This window comes from Doryrhamphus excisus, chromosome 3 (assembly GCF_030265055.1).
Source record: "Doryrhamphus excisus isolate RoL2022-K1 chromosome 3, RoL_Dexc_1.0, whole genome shotgun sequence".
NCBI lineage: Eukaryota > Metazoa > Chordata > Actinopteri > Syngnathiformes > Syngnathidae > Doryrhamphus > Doryrhamphus excisus.
The window spans coordinates 18,440,704-18,458,739 of record NC_080468.1 but is presented as its reverse complement, the minus strand read 5'-3'; the positions used below and the strand labels follow the sequence as shown (position 1 = coordinate 18,458,739).

The window sequence follows — 18,036 nt, the reverse complement described above, 5'->3', positions numbered from 1 at the left end:
GACTTGCCGTGCTGTTGTGGCACGGAGAAGTAAACAAGGAGGATCCGGGTACTCCGGTTTCCTCCCACATTCCAAAAACATGCTAGGTTAATTAGCCACTCCAAATTGTCCATAGGTATGAATGTGAGTGTGAATGGTTGTTTGTCTATATGTGCCCTGGGATTGGCTGGCCACCAGTCCAGGGTGGACCCCGCCTCTCGCCCCAAGACAGCTGGGATAGGCTCCAGCCCCCCTGCGACCCTCGTGAGGATAAGCAGTGGAAAAATAATGAATGAATGAACTTCCTATGCGTTGTGTTTTCGTTTCGTTGCACCGTGAGCAAGCCACCTACATATAGACGGCCCCTCCCCCAAACATTTGAACCCACTGTGGCCCACCAGTAGGAAAGGTCAAAATAACATCATGTAGACATAGCCCATATGAATAATATCTTCTATATCTTCCGTATGAATTATATCTTTTATCTGAACCCTAAATTGTATCACGATGGAAAATGTCCCAAACGCTGACAGTTCCAAAAAGAATGGCAACCTTTGTGGATTCAAAGCAAACCTTTATTTCACGCCAGAGTTGCACAAAGCGGGCAAATTGCTTAATCATGCTTATAATCTCATCAATTTAGCTGAAGTGCGATAATCTATCATCTACGCCGCCGCCTCATGCGTACACCGCCACCTCATAGGTACGCCGCCGCCTCATGCCGCCTCATGCGTACACCGCCGCCTCATGCGTACACCGCCGCCTCATGCGTACACCGCCGCCTCATAGGTACACCGCCGCCTCATGCGTACACCGCCGCCTCATGCCACCTCATGCCGCCTCATGCCGCCTCATGCCGCCTCATGCCGCCTCATGCCGCCTCACGCACAATGGAATCAGCATTGGCGTTAGAAAATATAGCAAAATACCATATTTGCTTTGTGCTTCCTGTAGTTTTATTGTCATTCATCTACAATTAAGCTACAATTGTGTCATGAAATAATAGTCGTGACATTTTCTGTATAATGGAATGGTGATATATAATATGGTGGAATGCTGTATCATAATAATGGTGATTTTTTTAATTTAGCAAAAATATCTTATGCTTGATTGAGTATATACTAAAAAAAACATTATATGAATATTAACTAAATCAATTTTATTGATAAAAAAATATTTAAAAAAATAAAAACAAAATTGAAAAAGTATATTTATAATATAAATAATCTAAATTACAATTCATAAATTAAATTTCAAAGAAAACAATATTTTTACATGTCTTAAGATTAGAACTTCATCCATCAAATCTGGACAATATACACATATCAAGGTTATGAATTATTCAATTAAAACATCATCTAAGATCAAATACATCATCTCCATATATTATACAACAAATGAATAACCAAAATGAATGTATTTGTGAAATGAAATATTTACATAATGATGGTTTATGATATGCATTTTTGGCTCAAGACCCCCCCCCCCCCTTGGCTGTCGTGCACATGTGAACTTTGAACCCGAGGTGGCCGTGGGAAATCTCCAAAGCGTGTGAGTGGACGTCGTACCAGCCGACACGGAAAGAACAATGTTGACTCTGTTCTCAAACGTGAACACGAGCACAAGCGCCGCTCGCCATAACGTGGACATGTTTGCATACGCCGCCTATTTGTGCTGCCGTACCGCAACATGCACACTGGCCGCACACTGCGGCCCCCTGTGGCCTTTGGGGGCGTGCGGACACTTGTGGGGGCGTAGCGGTCAAGGACAAAGGAGGAGACCTTCCGAGGATTTGGTTGACCTTTCCAAAGCGGTAAGTCATATTTCCATTTCTTCATACGAAAAGCAACAAATGGACTCAAGGAAGGAAGGAAAGTTCTTCCCAAGTCAAATGTCCACTATCGATGTAGTAAACGTTATCTTTCAAAATCAACGCTCACATAAAATCCACCAGAATTATCTGCATTTATTGCCCTGATGGGGGAAAAAGATCACGTGTATTTCAATGCAGGATCGAACCCACGCAATCTCTCTGCTGCACACAAAGATAGCATCAAGCCAACGTACTGAATGTCCTCAGTTATCATTGAGTCTTTAAGTCTTTAACTGGTGTTTAGGTCCCAGACTGTACTGCCTGATGCTGACATGACGCAGAAAGATGTAACCCCCCCCCCCCCCCCCCCCCCCCAAAAAAAAAAACAATGTATGCTGGAGCCTATCCCAGCTGACTTTGGGAAAGAGGCGGGGTCCACCCTGGACTGGTGGCCAGCCAATCCCAGGGCACATAAAGACAAACAACCATTCACACTCACATTCATACCTATGGACAATTTGGAGGGGCTAATTAACCTAGCATGTTTTTGGAATGGGGGAGGAAACCGGAGTACCCGGAGAAAACCCACGCATGCACGGGGAGAACATGCAAACTCCACACAGAGATGGCAGAGGCTGGAATTGAACCCTGGTTTCCTAGCTGTGAGGTCCACGCGCTAACCACTCGTCCGCCGTGCAGCCCTCTGTGTTCATTATTATCATTATTAATATTATTTTGTTGTTTTTGTTAACAAATAATACATCATTTATACTCAAACAAATAATAATGATAAAATAATGAACTCAATTCAATTGAAAGTAATTATGACGGCTTTTGCGGGTATTTTTTTGTGATTGTTGCTGCCTAAAATGCATCCTTTAAAAGTGACTTTTAAAGTCAATTAAACACCGCATCAGCTTGAGATTCCGTTCATGTTTGAATCCATTTTTGAAAGTTTCTTTGTAAGCTTCGCCCCAAAAAGCTCAGCAAATCTAACAAAAGTCGCCCTTGCATATTCAATTTAAAATGGAAAGCACATTTTTTAACATTGACTGTCCCCCCCAAGGGTGTGCGGACCCTTTTTGAGACGCCCGATTTGGCAGTTTTTTGAATCAAAAAGTGTCTTTTGCTTCTGGTGTTTTAGCTGGTTAGGCATTCATTTTTAGTGCCTTGAAAGGCAGCAGCTGTACCATTACAGCCTTGCGGAAAATAGTCCACATGCACCGCTCTTTGAAGTGAACAACAGCTTTGAAGTGAAGGCTTTTTGTTGCTGTTATGTAGAAATAATGTGCAAATAATACAAGCAATCAGGTTGGACCTTTTGGTCCAATTGGTCTGGGATTCCTGCTGGCATACGTAGATGTTCATCCTTGGACAGAACCTCAGTGGCCCACAGTTGGAAGAATGAGGAATTGTTAATTGTCAGGAGCCTAAAATAAACCCGTACGGATGAGGTGGGCCGCTGCCAAATCCTGTGTAGTCCCGTCTCTTTGTTGGAAAATTATCAGATAACATTTGAAGTTCTTATTTGACTCTGGAATTTGACTGGGAACTCTTGCCAGACAGGAACGCTGCATCCACCCTCTGAACATAGGAGCACCTTGTTCTTCTTTATGGTCTTTGTTCATGGACAGTAGTGGCAAATATCCTCGGCCTTGGCACAATCAGACAACGTTATCAACAATCCTTCACGCCGCCATTTATCACCAAAGCAGTGATGGAGAACAAAAGGCAGCTGGAACTTCATGATGAACTTCACGGCCTTTCACGTCCGATTACCTTGCTTTTATTTCCATCTCTGTATTTTTATAGTTCCATAAAATTATAATGTACGGCACAAATCATTTATGATTCATGAATGAGTTCAAAGGCCAGCCCAAAGGCCAGCCATGCTCGCTATAATATTTGGAAAAATCCTCAAACAACATTCCATAACAAAAGTAGATTACATTTATATTATACACAGATATATGTCATAGTACCACAGAGTATTAGGGCCATATTGAGGGGAAAAAGTAAAACTAAGTCATACATATGACAATAAATTGACGAGAAAAAATCCTAATAATAAAATGGTAAAGTTGTCAATTTACAAGACTAAGCAAGAATAAACTTGTAATATTACAAGACTGAAGTAAAAAAAATATGAGAATAAAGTTGTACATTTATATGAGACAAAACTCGTAATATTAAAAGAATAAAGTTGTACATTTACAAGAATAAAGTCATACATTTAGGAGAAAAAACTGGTGCTATTATGAGAATAGACTTATTATAATTCGACTTATACATTAACACAAAAAAACTTGTAATACTACAAGAATAAAATTCTAATTTCCTGAGAAAAAAGTTGCAAAAACTCGTAATATTTAGGAATTTAGGAGGAAAAAAAACGATTATTCGTGAAAAAAACGCATGTCATACGTGTATTTGTTGTCATACAGAATAAAGTTGACAATTTACAAGAAAAAACGTGTAATATTATGAGAATAAATTCCTAAATTTCTTACATTCTTCAGTCTTACATTTATGAGAAAAAAACATGTTATCAGTAAATTTTAAAACAATCAAAAATGTAATAACATAATAAATGTAATATTCCTAATGGGCATACAAGGTAAACATTGACTGTGAATAAAATGGTATATTTTCATCTCCACATTCTTCCCTTCGTTGAGGCAAAGTGTTGCCAAAAAAGCCAAAGAAAATGACCAGTTTGCTTTTCCATGTGCATTTATGTGCAGTTATAGTTCATACACTAATTAGGTCACTGAAGTGTAGAGTTTAAGGTCACTAAAGGACATGTGCACACACACACACACACACACACACACACACACACACACATATACACACTTGTTGTGAACTGACCTTCTACCACGTCATTCCACGCTTCAGTAAGGTCATTCACACACTTTATTCTGGATGTTTGCATTCCTTATCAATGCACGGAAAATACAGCACACAGTCAGTGACCATTACGTTACATACATTACATACATTACATACATTACATACATTACATACATTACATACATTACATACATTACATACATTACATACATTACATACATTACATACATTACATACATACATTACATACATTACATACATTACATACATTACATACATTAGATACTGCTGTAAAAATATAAGAATTTTTCCACTTTAAACGAGTCAATCTTGTAAAAGTACAACAGCCTGGAGTATGTGACATATTTTGAAAGTACATGTACATACAGAAATTTCTAACGGGAAAAAAAACTGTCAACAGTTGAATGTTGCTGCATGCTTTGAATGGGAAAAAGTAGCACCATCTGGTGGACAAATGTAAGAAATACAAATGTAAGAAATACAAATGTAAGAAATACAAATGTAAGAAATGCAAATGTAAGAAATACAAATGTAAGAAATACAAATGTAAGAAACACAAATGTAAGAAATACAAATGTAAGAAACACAAATGTAAGAAATACAAATGTAAGAAATGCAAATGTAAGAAATACAAATGTAAGAAATACAAATGTAAGAAATACAAATGTAAGAAATACAAATGTAAGAAATACAAATGTAAGAAATACAAATGTAAGAAATACAAATGTAAGAAATGCAAATGTAAGAAATACAAATGTAAGAAATACAAATGTATGGCCAGTCATGCAAATGAACATCTTAACGTAAACAGTGGGAGCAAAGCTGCTTTTTCAGTGCTTTCCGTGGGTCACTTGGCTTTTAAGCTCATTTAAGGAATTCTAAAATGTTTTAAGAATAATGTTCTGAAAAAATGCATCAATATTCATTATTGATTCAACATAAAATTGAAAATAAATGGGAATAAAACGGGAAAAAATAAAAATGTCCCATTATTAAAATAAAAAATGATTATTAAATATTTTTTATAAATTAACAAAATAATGTAAATAAATATTCAATATAAATTTTTTTGAAAATGTTCCCCCCACTAAAATGAATATATTTAAAGAAAACAAATGTGTTAAATCATATTCCAAAAATCCATATAAGATGTAAATGTATTTATTGACATAAAAGTCATTCAATTGAAAGACGTCCAAGTTGTTTGACTGAACCTGGTGATTTCCAACCATTTTGTGCTCACGCTGCAACGACCTCCGTGCTGTTGTTGACCTTTAGCAGCATTCCGCTGCTGGTCAAAAGCTCCTTGATTTCCACCTTATAACAATAGCCTGTCCTGTCCCGTCCTCCTACTTCCAAAGCCTCCTTGGGGCGGAACGCTTCCATTGAAAGTTGTCAGATATCAGCAGGAACAATGGTCAAGGATAAGGCAGGCATCCAGCAGCCGGGCGACGTCGGGATGTCATCACCATTACTGTTAATAATTACAGTCCAGGGTAGCCACAGCGGGATTTATTGACGGCTAAACAGTCGGCGGCCGCAGTCGCATTCCAAATGCCGGAGGAAGAAGGCAGATGTTTGGATTTGTAGGAGTCAATCAGGTACGTGAATCAAATGACGGGATGGCATATCAACAGGTAGAGGAAGTGAACATTTCCTGTGTGAGCCTATCAAGCAGCACCGCTGTTGTCTGCTGTTGCTCAATCTTTATCGAGCCTGGCAGATGATCCTGCTCTCTCTCTTCTCTCCCCTGTGGGTCTGGAGCTTCGGGTCTGGACCTTTTTGTTGTTATTGGCGTTCAAAGGTGATCTGAGATTTCTTAATGTGCTTGAATGGATCTCAGAGCCACATCGAGCAGAAGACGCCACGGCAGGAGGTCATCCGAGGAAGCCACCATGAAGCAAGCGGGGGTCAAGCAGTACGTGGTCGCCCGTTCCTTGTACTCGGAGGAGTCTTTTGCAGAGGAGCACGAGAAGGTCTACAGGCACCGCAAGACCACGCTGGACCACCTGAAGCAGTACTTCACGTAAGCGGCAAAGCATGTGGTGACAAACGCATTCTTCTTAAGAACATACGGTGTACTTTTTAATACTTTGTACTAATTCTTTGTGTAGTACTACTGTATGTCATGAATGTTGAAAACGGCCCAAACAAATACTCCTGAATACGGTTGTAGTTTCAAGTTCAGCCTTTGCAGTACATCTATGTGATGTTACGTGTATTGGTATCGGCTGATATCGGAATCGGAAATTGGGAGTTGGACAATATCGGTTATCAGCAAACAAGCCGATATCGGCCAACCCAAGTAAGAAGGATTTCAGATTGCATCAGAAAGTGGAAAAAGAAAAACAATCGGTAACACAACCGATGTTGGAACGCCGCGCTGCTCAGGCGGAGAGCTGCTTGGTCAAAACAATACAGGAAGCGTGGGATTCACACCAACACCCTTTAAAGAACATGCAGAGGTAGACACAGCTCCAATCCTGTGGAAATATATATATTTATATATATATAACTACACCAGGAGGTTGCCTACAGCCACAGTTGTTAATGTCAATGTTTTCCAATGAGAGAGCCCTATTTTTGCAGTCCATAACTACATATATACTATAAGATACGTATATACTATATATATACTATATATATACTATATATATATATGTATATATATAGTATATATAATAGTAAAGAACTGTCGGTTTCAGGTGTGACGCCAGGCGTGCTAAAAATGCCATCCTCTCCCTCCTGCCAATCATCGGGTGGATGAAGATGTATCGCATCAAAGAGTGGCTGCTTAGCGATATCGTGTCAGGGATCAGCACCGGACTGGTTGCTGTTCTGCAAGGTTTTTTGTTTTTTATTATTTTTCATTTCTGTGAAACATGCAATTATGGAATAGTAATCCATGTACTGTAGTACTACCACTACTACTACTACATACCATTTCTACAGAAGTAGTAAAACCATGATGTGATCTATGTCCTACGTGGATGATTCAGGGTTGGCGTACTGTCTCCTGGCTTCTCTTCCACCCTGGTATGGTCTCTTCTCCGCTTTCTTCCCCGTGGTCATCTACTTTTTCCTTGGGACCTCCAGACATATCTCAGTGGGTAAGGCGTCTGCTTCTGGTCCTTTTATATTACCACCCGTCCTTTTAGTGACGCGTCCCTCTCCGTGTTCAAGGTCCATTTCCGGTGCTGTGTCTGATGATCGGCTCGGTGGTCACCAGGCTGGTTCCAGATGAGGGGCCTCCCGCTAACATCACAGCTTTTGAAGGCTTGACCAGAGATGAGCAGAGGGTTTTGGTCGCCTCGTCTGTGACCTTCCTGGCCGGCATCATGCAGGTGAAGCGGTCTGGTTCAGACACGCAGGGCTCGTCTAGCTAGGCGGGTCACTAAGTCCATGCCGCCAAAGAAGACAGAACTTCTAAAGTGACCAAAACATTCAATGAGCTGATAGATTCTTCTCATGGCTGGTGCTCATGAACGGACTCGAACGTCACATATTACTGGAAGAACATCACCCCAAAAAAGAAAGTCATTGCGATTCATCAGTCTGGAAAATGTCATAAAGCTTTGGGACTCCAGCAAACCACAGTGAGAGCCATTATCCACAAATGGAGAAAACATGGCACAGTGGTGAACCTTCCCAAGAGTGGCCGGCCAACCAAAATGACCCCAAGAACACAGTGACGACTCATTTAAGAGGTCACAAAAGACCCCACAATAACATCCAAAGCACAGCAGGCCTCACTTGCCTCGGTTAAGGTCAGTGTTCATGACTCCACCATAAGAAAGAGTCCCAAGATGAAAACAAGAAGAAGGTTAAAGCTCGTCTCAGTTTGGCTAGAAAACATCTTCATGATTCCAAGACATTTTGGAAGGTGTGTGTCCCATTCCATCTGGTGTAAAAGTAACACGGCACCGGGGGGAGCATCGTACCAACAGTCGTACCAACAGTCAAATATGGTGGTGGTAGTGTGATGGTCTGGGGTTGTTTTGCTGCTTCGGGACCTGGAAGACTTGCTGGGATTCTATTGGCCAAAACCTTTCATTCATCTGTGAACGCAAGAATAGAAAACACGTCTGTCAGTGCGGCGTTGACCGAAGTCATACCCTCAAGTCTCATTCTCCGTCACTCATGGTGCGTTCAAGGAACGCCACACAAAGTGGCCACAACGCACGTTATCGGGGACAGCATAAATTCACTTACGCACACAAATTGTGGGTTTTGGAAGATAATCAGAAAAAGCACTAATTAGTCACCACACCACCGAAGAAGACCAGCTGTACGACTACTGGCTATGGCGGTCAACATGAGGGGCATTGGGGTTTACGTATAGCCCCCCCATGACAATCTGCGTACCCCCTTTGGGACCCTGGGGTGTACATGAATTCACCATCCATGCGGCCTGTGTGTCTCTTGCAGCTGGCGATGGGCGTCCTGCAGGTGGGCTTCGTGGTCATGTACCTGTCAGACACTCTGGTGTCAGGTTTCACCACCGCAGCCGCCATCCACATCCTGGTGTCACAGCTGAAGTTTGTCCTGGGCCTGCAGGTCCCTGGAATCAGTGGACCCCTCTCTATTATTTATGTAAGACAAACAGCAAGTGGAGAGGTGCTTTCATGATATAAGTTAAGTTAAGTTAAGTTTGGCCTTTTGTTCCTATTGGCAGACTCTGGAGGTGATTTTTGGTAAGATCCAGTCCACCAATGGATGCGATGTGGTCATCTCCGTGGTCATCATGCTGGTGGTGTTCATCGTGAAGGAGCTAAATGACAGATTCAAAGCCAAGCTGCCGGTTCCAATTCCCATCGAGGTTATCATGGTGAGGAAAGCGTGACGTGAACATACATGTTGCAACACATGACACGTTCTCTTGAATGACCACGTGTGTGTTGTATGTGCGTCCATTATGCCTGGAGTCCACTGGACCGGTGCCAGTTGGTGCCAGTTGGTGCCAGTTGGCACCAGTTGGCGCCAAAGATTATGAGATTGGCGCAATTTGTCTCACGCCATTACATTCCAGTGGATTCCAATAGGTGGATTGTTTGCGACATTTGGTTCCACTTGGTGGACACTTTGACGAAGATTTTAAACATTTTGAAATTTTCTTGCCGCCAAACTAAATTTTTGCCGCCATTACGGGCCACCAGGAGCCAGTTGGGAGGTACTTGGAGCCACTGCACGGCACTAGGCACCTGATTGGCGACACTAGGCACCACAGCAAATTGCATTGGCGCAAACTGGCGCAAACTGGCACCAACTGGCACCAACTGGCGCCGGCCCAGTGGACTCCTAGCATGATGATTCACTTGGAGGGGTCTGGTAGCACAAACCCGCCAGATGCCAGGGATCTACTGTATCTACTGTGGATGTCATGTGACAGCATGCACGTCTCCATTTGTAAGACATCTTTATTCTGTGTCTACCCAGACGGTCATAGCATGCGGGGTCTCTTATGCATTTGACTTCAGGACAAAGTATGGCATCGACGTCGTTGGACATATTCCAAAGGGGTAAGTTGGACGCCATTTAAAGATGAATTGATACGACAGTAAACTCATCATTTACTGTATGAAACATTTGAAGAGACAACAAAAGATGTTTGCAAATTGTAACAAACCTGTCATGAATGATTTGATCTTAAATGTGCAAATGCCCCACCTTGCTAGTAGAACATATTAACTCTGATATCCGCTCACTTGACGGCATGTCAATGCTCACGAGTGCGGACCATAAGCGGCGTGATGAAGACAATTTGCAAGATAGCAATAATGTCAATGGCCAATGAGTTTCATCAGTTTCACTATCTTCAAATAACGACAGGAAGTAAAGCTCTGACTCCCTCATATTATTTACGATGCTTCCAAATTGTTAATAATTAGGTTTTTATGGTGACTTGAATAGAAAGTGGTTTGATGGTTATCTGTGCCACAAGTCAGTTTGCTTTGTATTCTGCATGCCTGTAAACGTTAGCATAACCGTGATCTACCACCATTAGCTTTACTGTCAATGTGCTCATCATGCTCATCATGCTCATCATGCTCATCATGCTCATCATGCTCATCATGCTCATCATGCTCATCATGCTCATCATGCTCATCATGCTCATCATGCTCATCATGCTCATCATGCTCATCATGCTCATCATGCTCATCATGCTCAGCTACGAGCCTCCAGTAGCTCCAAACGTGCACATCTTCCAAGAGACAGCCGTGGAGGCGTTCCCGATGGCCATCGTGGGCTTTGCTGTGGCCTTCTCTGTGGCAAAGGTGTATTCAGTGAAACACGACTACACCATCGACGGAAACCAGGTGCTTTTTCACCTTCCACTTTTGCTACAAGACATTTGGGATCCCTTGGAATAATGTCTTTCCTTTTACCCACCAAGGAGCTCATCGCTTTTGGAGTGAGCAACATTTTCGGAGCATCTTTCAAGTCTTTTGCAGCCAGTACCGCTCTTTCCAGGAGTGCTGTGCAGGAAAGCACAGGCGGCAAAACGCAGGTAATTCAAATTTCAATTTCAAAGGTCTGCGTCCACATTGAATTACTTTTGTATGAAACACATTTATCAAGTAGGAATTATATTTTAGCAAGGTTTTTTTTTTAAATGCGTTTGTGTCACGGCTCGGTTGGGCCAGGATCCCAGACGCGGAGGCAGGAGGCAGGTGAGTACGGTCAAACAGTTTATTGAGTCCAAAAAGATAACAAAAGCGATGGTGTAGAAAAGGGGTACACCATGGGAAAAGAATATACAGAGCAGGGCTGGTGGAGGCTCCAGCCGCTGAACGCATAGACTAGGATGACTGGGTTAGGTAGCATCGGGTGGCGAAGGAGAATAATCCAGCAAAGGCCAGCAGTAGAGGAGAGCTTAAATACGGGACAGGGATGATCAGCTTCAGGTGCGTCCAACAGCTCCGCCTCCAGCCAGGTGCAACAGATCTGGAGAAACAAAAGGATAGGAGGGAGACAGAGGAACAAACAAGGGCAACCGGACGTGACAGTTTGTTTGTTTTGTCAGTCGCTTTGCCTCGGGTAGAATTGAAATGAGTAGATTGTGCTACACACCCGACGATGACAGGTCCTTGGGGTGTTCCATGAGGGGTTACTGTCATCCTGAAACATTTCACAACAAATAAGCAAGTCAGCACCGTTCTCAGTGGCACAGATTGCATCATATGCACTCTCCTACTACTGTAGTTTGTGACTGTAGAAATATATATTCATATACTGAAGCATCACAGAACACATTCGGCAATCTAAACACCTTGCAATAACTAAATATTACTAAAATGCAAATACACACAGTGAATGGTACAAGCCTAATTCAAGATGGCGTGCCGTTAGCGGCTAACTGTAGCCGTTTATTAAGAGTTTAGTTATTGTTAGACACATATAACGGCAATGGAATGCGGCGCCATTGCTAGTAGGTAAGTAATACACAAATACTGATTGTAACAAGTGCATTTTCCATACTCAAACCCTAACCCTGAAACATTAAACAACAAATAAGGAAGTCAGCAGCACCGGCGTCAGCTAGCATCATAAGCGCTCTCCTATTATCGTAGAGGAAGCGATCCACTGCCCACTCTTACCGCGGCTGCCACCCGGTGGCAAGAATGGGTACTGCAGTCTTGGTAAACGTGTTTCTCCTTGCTGAAGATCAATGAACACAAAAACACTACGTTGCATCATGACCTCTTTTTGCCTCTCAGGCAAAAGGAGAGGAATTGAATGAGTTAAACGTAAAGTAAAAATACTGTTTTGTCTCATTCCTGTAGACCTAATCTTGTGTATCAGAATTCATTGTCTCGTGACGCCCCTAATATACATTAGTCCAAACATAAATAGAGATACACGTATCATATAAGACGCAGGGCACCCTTGCAGTATGGTAGTCATTTTTTTCATACTGTGAATGGAAAATCTGGAGGACAAATATGAAATGACTGCATGTGTTAATTTGTAGCTGTAGCGAAGCCTCCTTTTGTTGTCCTCAGATAGCCGGTTTGCTATCCGCTCTCATCGTGATGATCGTAACCGTGGCCATCGGATTTTTACTGGACCCCCTCCCAAAGGTGAGCAGTCTGTCACGCCAGCGTTCTTGTTGATTTGCTGACCTTTGACACTTGATCCTAACAGTCTGTGTTGGGTGCTGTGGTCATCGTCAACCTGAAAGGCATGCTGATGCAGTTTGGAGACCTGGCCTACCTGTGGAGGCGGGACAAGCCAGACTGTGTAAGTGGACGCAGGGTAAGGTAGCGTGTCTGTTTCTTACATGTGGCCTGTCCAGGTGGTCTGGTTGGGGACCTGTATCGCTGCCGTCTTACTGGGGTTGGATCTCGGCCTTGCAGCAGGTCTCGGTGTGGAACTCCTCAGTGTGGTCCTCAGGGCTCAGTTGTCAGTACCCACACTATTATTTCTATTTTCTATTTATATCTGATATCTGAGAAAGCTTTTTATTTCAAAACCACAACTAGACTACTTGTTGAATACTTCGTATATTTCAGCCCTCGCTGCAGCGTCTTGGCCAACATTAAAGGAACTGATATCTACAAGGACCGAAAGGACTACGTCCATGTAAGTTGGCGTCTGCAGTCAATCACAGTCAGTTTGAATGGCAGGTCTATAGGGCTGGTCTTGGCTGGGTAGAAGGGGGGAAGACTTTAGGGCAGATGCCAAGTACGTAAATGCCGGTCCGGGGTCGCCCGTAACAATCTCAATCCTGTTTCCAAAGATCCTTCAATCATTTTGGGATTTTGCATTCCATTCGTTGATCATTATCATAATCAATCATTTTCATAACAAATAGGGCTACACGGCAACCGAGTGGTTACCGACAGGCCTCACAGCTAGGAGACCCGAGTTCAATTCCACCCTCGGCCATCTCTGTGTGGAGTTAGCATGTTCTCCCCGTGCATGCGTGGGTTTTCTCCGGGTACTCCGGTTTCCTCCCACATTCCAAAAACATGCTAGGTTAATTAGCCACTCCAAATTGTCCATAGGTATGAATGTGAGTGTGAATGGTTGTTTGTCTATATGTGCCCTGGGATTGGCTGGCCACCAGTCCAGGGTGTACCCCGCCTCTCGCCCCAAGACAGCTGGGATAGGCTCCAGCACCCTCGTGAGGATAAGTGGTAGAAAATGAATGAATGAATGAATATATAACCAACAGTATAAGACAATTTTGGCAATTGGGATCATCATAATTGTCACTGTATTTATTTTGTCGCTCTTAACATCTCCAGATATTTGAGCCAGAGGGAGTCAAAATCTTCCGGATCCCTTCGCCAATCTTCTTTGCCAATATTGAGTTCTTCAGGGGGAAAGTGGTGGAAGCTGTAAGTCTGTCATCTTATTTACTGAACTAGAAATGATGTGCTAATCTGTAATAATCCCTCATAGATGGCATGTAGAATACAGACATATTTGTGACTGCAGTTCAAGACAAAGTTAAATCATGCCATCACACCTCATTTGCATAACGTGTCATTAACGAATGAAATGTTGCTTAGGTTGGATTTAATCCACTGAGGGTGCTCAGGAAGCGGAATAAAGCACTGAGAAACATCCGGAAACTTCTTCAAAAAGGATTCCTCCAGTGGACGTCGGTAAGTGATAACCTGCTTGGGTATCAGTTGTTATACTTGATATAACTTTGGTATATGCTGTATCTACTCCACTCTTAATGACATTGCTAGTTGCAGCAAAGTCAAAATCACTAATAATAATAATAATAATAATAATAACAATAGTCCATTAGTAGACTTAGACTGCATTTGGATGGGGAACCCATAAAAGCCCTAAAAATATGTACCTCGTTTTCATACTCTAGAGTCTCCTGTACATTGGATGTTTTGGTCCAATCAGATTTCAGTTGCTCCGAGTTCCTCTGTCAATGTCATCTACCCAGAGCCTTCAGCGTGAGGAGTGCTGGCCTTCATACAGTCCTTGCCAACCTGGCAACCATAGTGTAATATTCATTGGCTGTACTGGATAGATACTACAGCTGTAAAGTTTACTGCAGTGAAGATTAGATATCAGGAGTAATACTTACATACAACATGTTGTTTATTAACTCCTAAGGGGCTAAAAAATCGAGAATCGGGCCGCACTTTGGACACCACTGCCCCTCACAGTTGACAATATAATATAGCTATACTGTATGTCGTATTTAAAGTAGTCTTTTAACACGACTTCTGGAATCGACATGATGGAGTCTACATTTGAACCCTTCAAAGGCGGGTATGGTTACATAATCCATCCATTTTCAAATGAGTGCTGTTGGAAGAAGTCCTTGGTCATTAGGTCGTCAGTCATGAGGGACGCCCCCCCACCCCCGGTGCTACAGCTCCATGTAGCCGGTCACTGTTTGACGCCCCTGCACAATCTGAAGCTCCATTGTTCCATTGAAAGATTACGATGGCGCCCCCTCCGCTGTGCCGTGTGGAAACACATCTCAGGTGGATCTCCTTGTCATGCTGGAAGCCATCAGGACCGTCAACGGAGAATAAAACTTTCTTCCACCTCTCAATGTCCCAATTGTTGAAAGAGAGCACAAATCTCGTAGATGCCGTTTGCTATTTATTGGACTGCACTCTGCATCAGTAACAAGCTTTATTTGGGCCAAAGATAGCCAATGGGATGCTCCGGCTCAGGGCAGCGGAATTGGACTACCGCTTGACTTTTGTATTCCATAATCATCAGGATCTTTGAAGAAGTTTCAAATGTTTCTCAGCAGCAATGGCCTGCTACCAGAGGCCTTGCTTCTGCAGCTCAACAATGCCAACCTGGTTCAAAGAGAGAAAGCTTTTTGGCCTTTGCCATCAAGAGTGTGGATACTTGACAGAAAATGACACTGAAAAAGATTTTGGCTTTTGTAGGTTGTGGTTTTGTTTGCAAAAAAATGCTGACTGAAACATGTTTTCGTCTCATTCCCATTTCTTCTCTTTGCATTTTTGCAGAATGGGTTCCTGAACGCCTCATGTGGACCCATCAAAGAGGATTCAGAGTTTGAAAACAACATGGAAGACCTGGACCAGCCCACAGATTTCAAGGACCTGCCTGCGCGGATCGACTGGAACGCCGAGCTTCCCGCCAACATCACAGTTCCCAAAGTGGATCTGCACAGTCTGGTCCTGGACTTTGCTGCCGTCTCCTTCCTGGACGTCTCTGCTCTGAAGGGACTTAAAGCAGTGAGCTAACAGCACAGCAACTTGTCATATTGTCAATATTGTCATATTCCTCTTTCGTTTATCAATTCATTGTGGTATTTGTGGCAGGCACTGAAAGAACTGATCCGGGTTGAAGTGGACGTCTACATTGTTGCTTGTGATCGTAAGTGTCAAGTTAAAGCAGATCAGGAAACGCTCTTTAAGTTGACACGACAAAAAATAACAAGTAAAGTATGTACACAATCATTCTATCAAATTAATGTGAATTTTTTGGTATTTTTATTGTTTTATTTTGGCGTTTATTAGAGCCAGTATGTTACAAAAATGAAAAAGTGCCATTGAAAGAAAACTGTATCTCTCTTTGACCAAATGTTCATGTATAGAACCAATGTTGTAATAGCGGTACGGCGTAAAACTGCTGAGTCAGCATTAATAATTGCCGATGAGTTCAATGTGAATAAAACGTGTAACACGGACAAGTTTTACCCCAACAGCTGAGGAGCCACACCAGCATTTTAAAGCGCATGCAGAGCTAGATAATGCTGCTGCGTGCTACCACTCATATTGTTGCGATATTTAAAGGTTCCCTTCAACCAACAATAATTGACTAGGTTAATTGGAGCATTTCTACAGAGTCCAATGTAAACTTTATATGCTAGTACTATATTATAGACTATAATGACAATATTAATGATAGATCTTTACAAAACAGCGCCAGTCTTGCTCAGTTTTGTGTTTTACTTGCATACTTTTTAGCGTACATCCTGGAGAAACTGCACAACTGCAGCTTCTTTGATGAAGAAGTTAAGCCATCGATGTTCTTCCTGACACTGCATGACGCCATGCTGCACATCCTGGACAAACATCCGCAGTGCATGGAGAAGAAATCCAACTCTGACAAGGTAGGGGGTGCAATGCGACATCAGGCCTTTTCTCTTGGGAACACACGCTGTGTATTTTTTACGACTCACTCAACAATATTGTATAAAGAATGTATACAATCCACCATGCAATACTGCATACAATACTGTGTCTATTCACTTTTGGTTCTGCAGGTTCTGACAACTGTCACAATTCACAATCCTGGTGGCAGTCTAAGGAGCAGAGACAGAAATGTATGTATTATATATATATATATATATATATATATATATATTTTTTTTTTTTTTTTTTGAATCACCTCAAAAATATTCAGACTTTCCAAGTACCGGTACCACTATTTTTGCAAACATATGCAATAATAATAATGATAATAATAATGTGACATATGAGAGGGAGTTAAACGTAAATATGTCAACACATTTCAACATTTTATTTATTTTAACAAATAAATATAATACATACATAATGGGAAATTTTGACATTTCAGTGTTTAATAATATTTATTATAATAATAGTAATAGTAATGATAATCACTTTATACTACATAAATAGTAAAATATAAATAATGAAAATTTCAGTAAAAATGTAATTTGTATTCAAGATAATAATAATAGTAATAATAATATATAATAGAGTGAAATTTCAGCAACTAATATGAAAATGTATTTAGTACATGTATGCTTCTAATATAAATTCATTCTATATATATATATATATATATATATAACATATAAACTTGTACCATTGACATTCTATTTTTACATATATATTTTTTGTTTGGGGGGGTGCAGAGAATGACGCATATTTGACATTTACTTAATGTGTCACAAGTGAAATAAGACCTCTTTTGTTGTCCACAGGTACCAGATCCAGAAACCAAATTGTAACGCCTGCTTTATTTAAAACCAATCTCAAAGACCAAAGGACGACACCAGTAAATGTTTGCCAAATCAATAATGCACTTCTGTAAAGACAATCAGTATGTAAACATTCTAAATGTATGCATGAGGTAATAATTACGCTGCAGTGTTTTTTTTCATACTGTACATAGGCAATCTGTGGGCGTGCTGCAATGTATTTTCTATGCTTTATAGTTATATACTGTATATTTTCAGGATGATGATATTAAATTAAGTTTTTGGAACACTTGCTGTGTAATAATGTCTATCTATACATGTCAGAAGAAGAATTACATGAACAAACCAGAGAAGAATGATTAAACCAAGCACAGAAAGATAAATGAGATGGATGTCAAATGACAGATTAGATGCAAGGAACAGCTGAAGACACGCAAGGCTTCTCATACGGCAC

General features: G+C 41.5%; 1 protein-coding gene across 1 annotated transcript; it reads left to right on the top strand.

Annotated features, from left to right (window-relative positions):
* The first annotated feature begins 6,065 nt into the window (after positions 1-6,065).
* On the top strand, positions 6,066-18,036 carry LOC131125601 (chloride anion exchanger-like). The gene is made up of 21 exons (XM_058067292.1): positions 6,066-6,267; positions 6,510-6,692; positions 7,372-7,511; positions 7,666-7,776; positions 7,850-8,010; positions 9,095-9,259; positions 9,342-9,494; positions 10,103-10,185; positions 10,836-10,983; positions 11,061-11,174; positions 12,670-12,747; positions 12,812-12,907; positions 12,963-13,069; positions 13,180-13,249; positions 13,918-14,010; positions 14,185-14,280; positions 15,634-15,864; positions 15,952-16,006; positions 16,600-16,745; positions 16,899-16,958; positions 17,586-18,036. The coding sequence occupies exons 2-21, from the start codon at positions 6,562-6,564 to the stop codon at positions 17,610-17,612; spliced, it is 2,265 nt and encodes a 754-aa protein (XP_057923275.1). The 5' UTR covers positions 6,066-6,267; positions 6,510-6,561; the 3' UTR covers positions 17,613-18,036.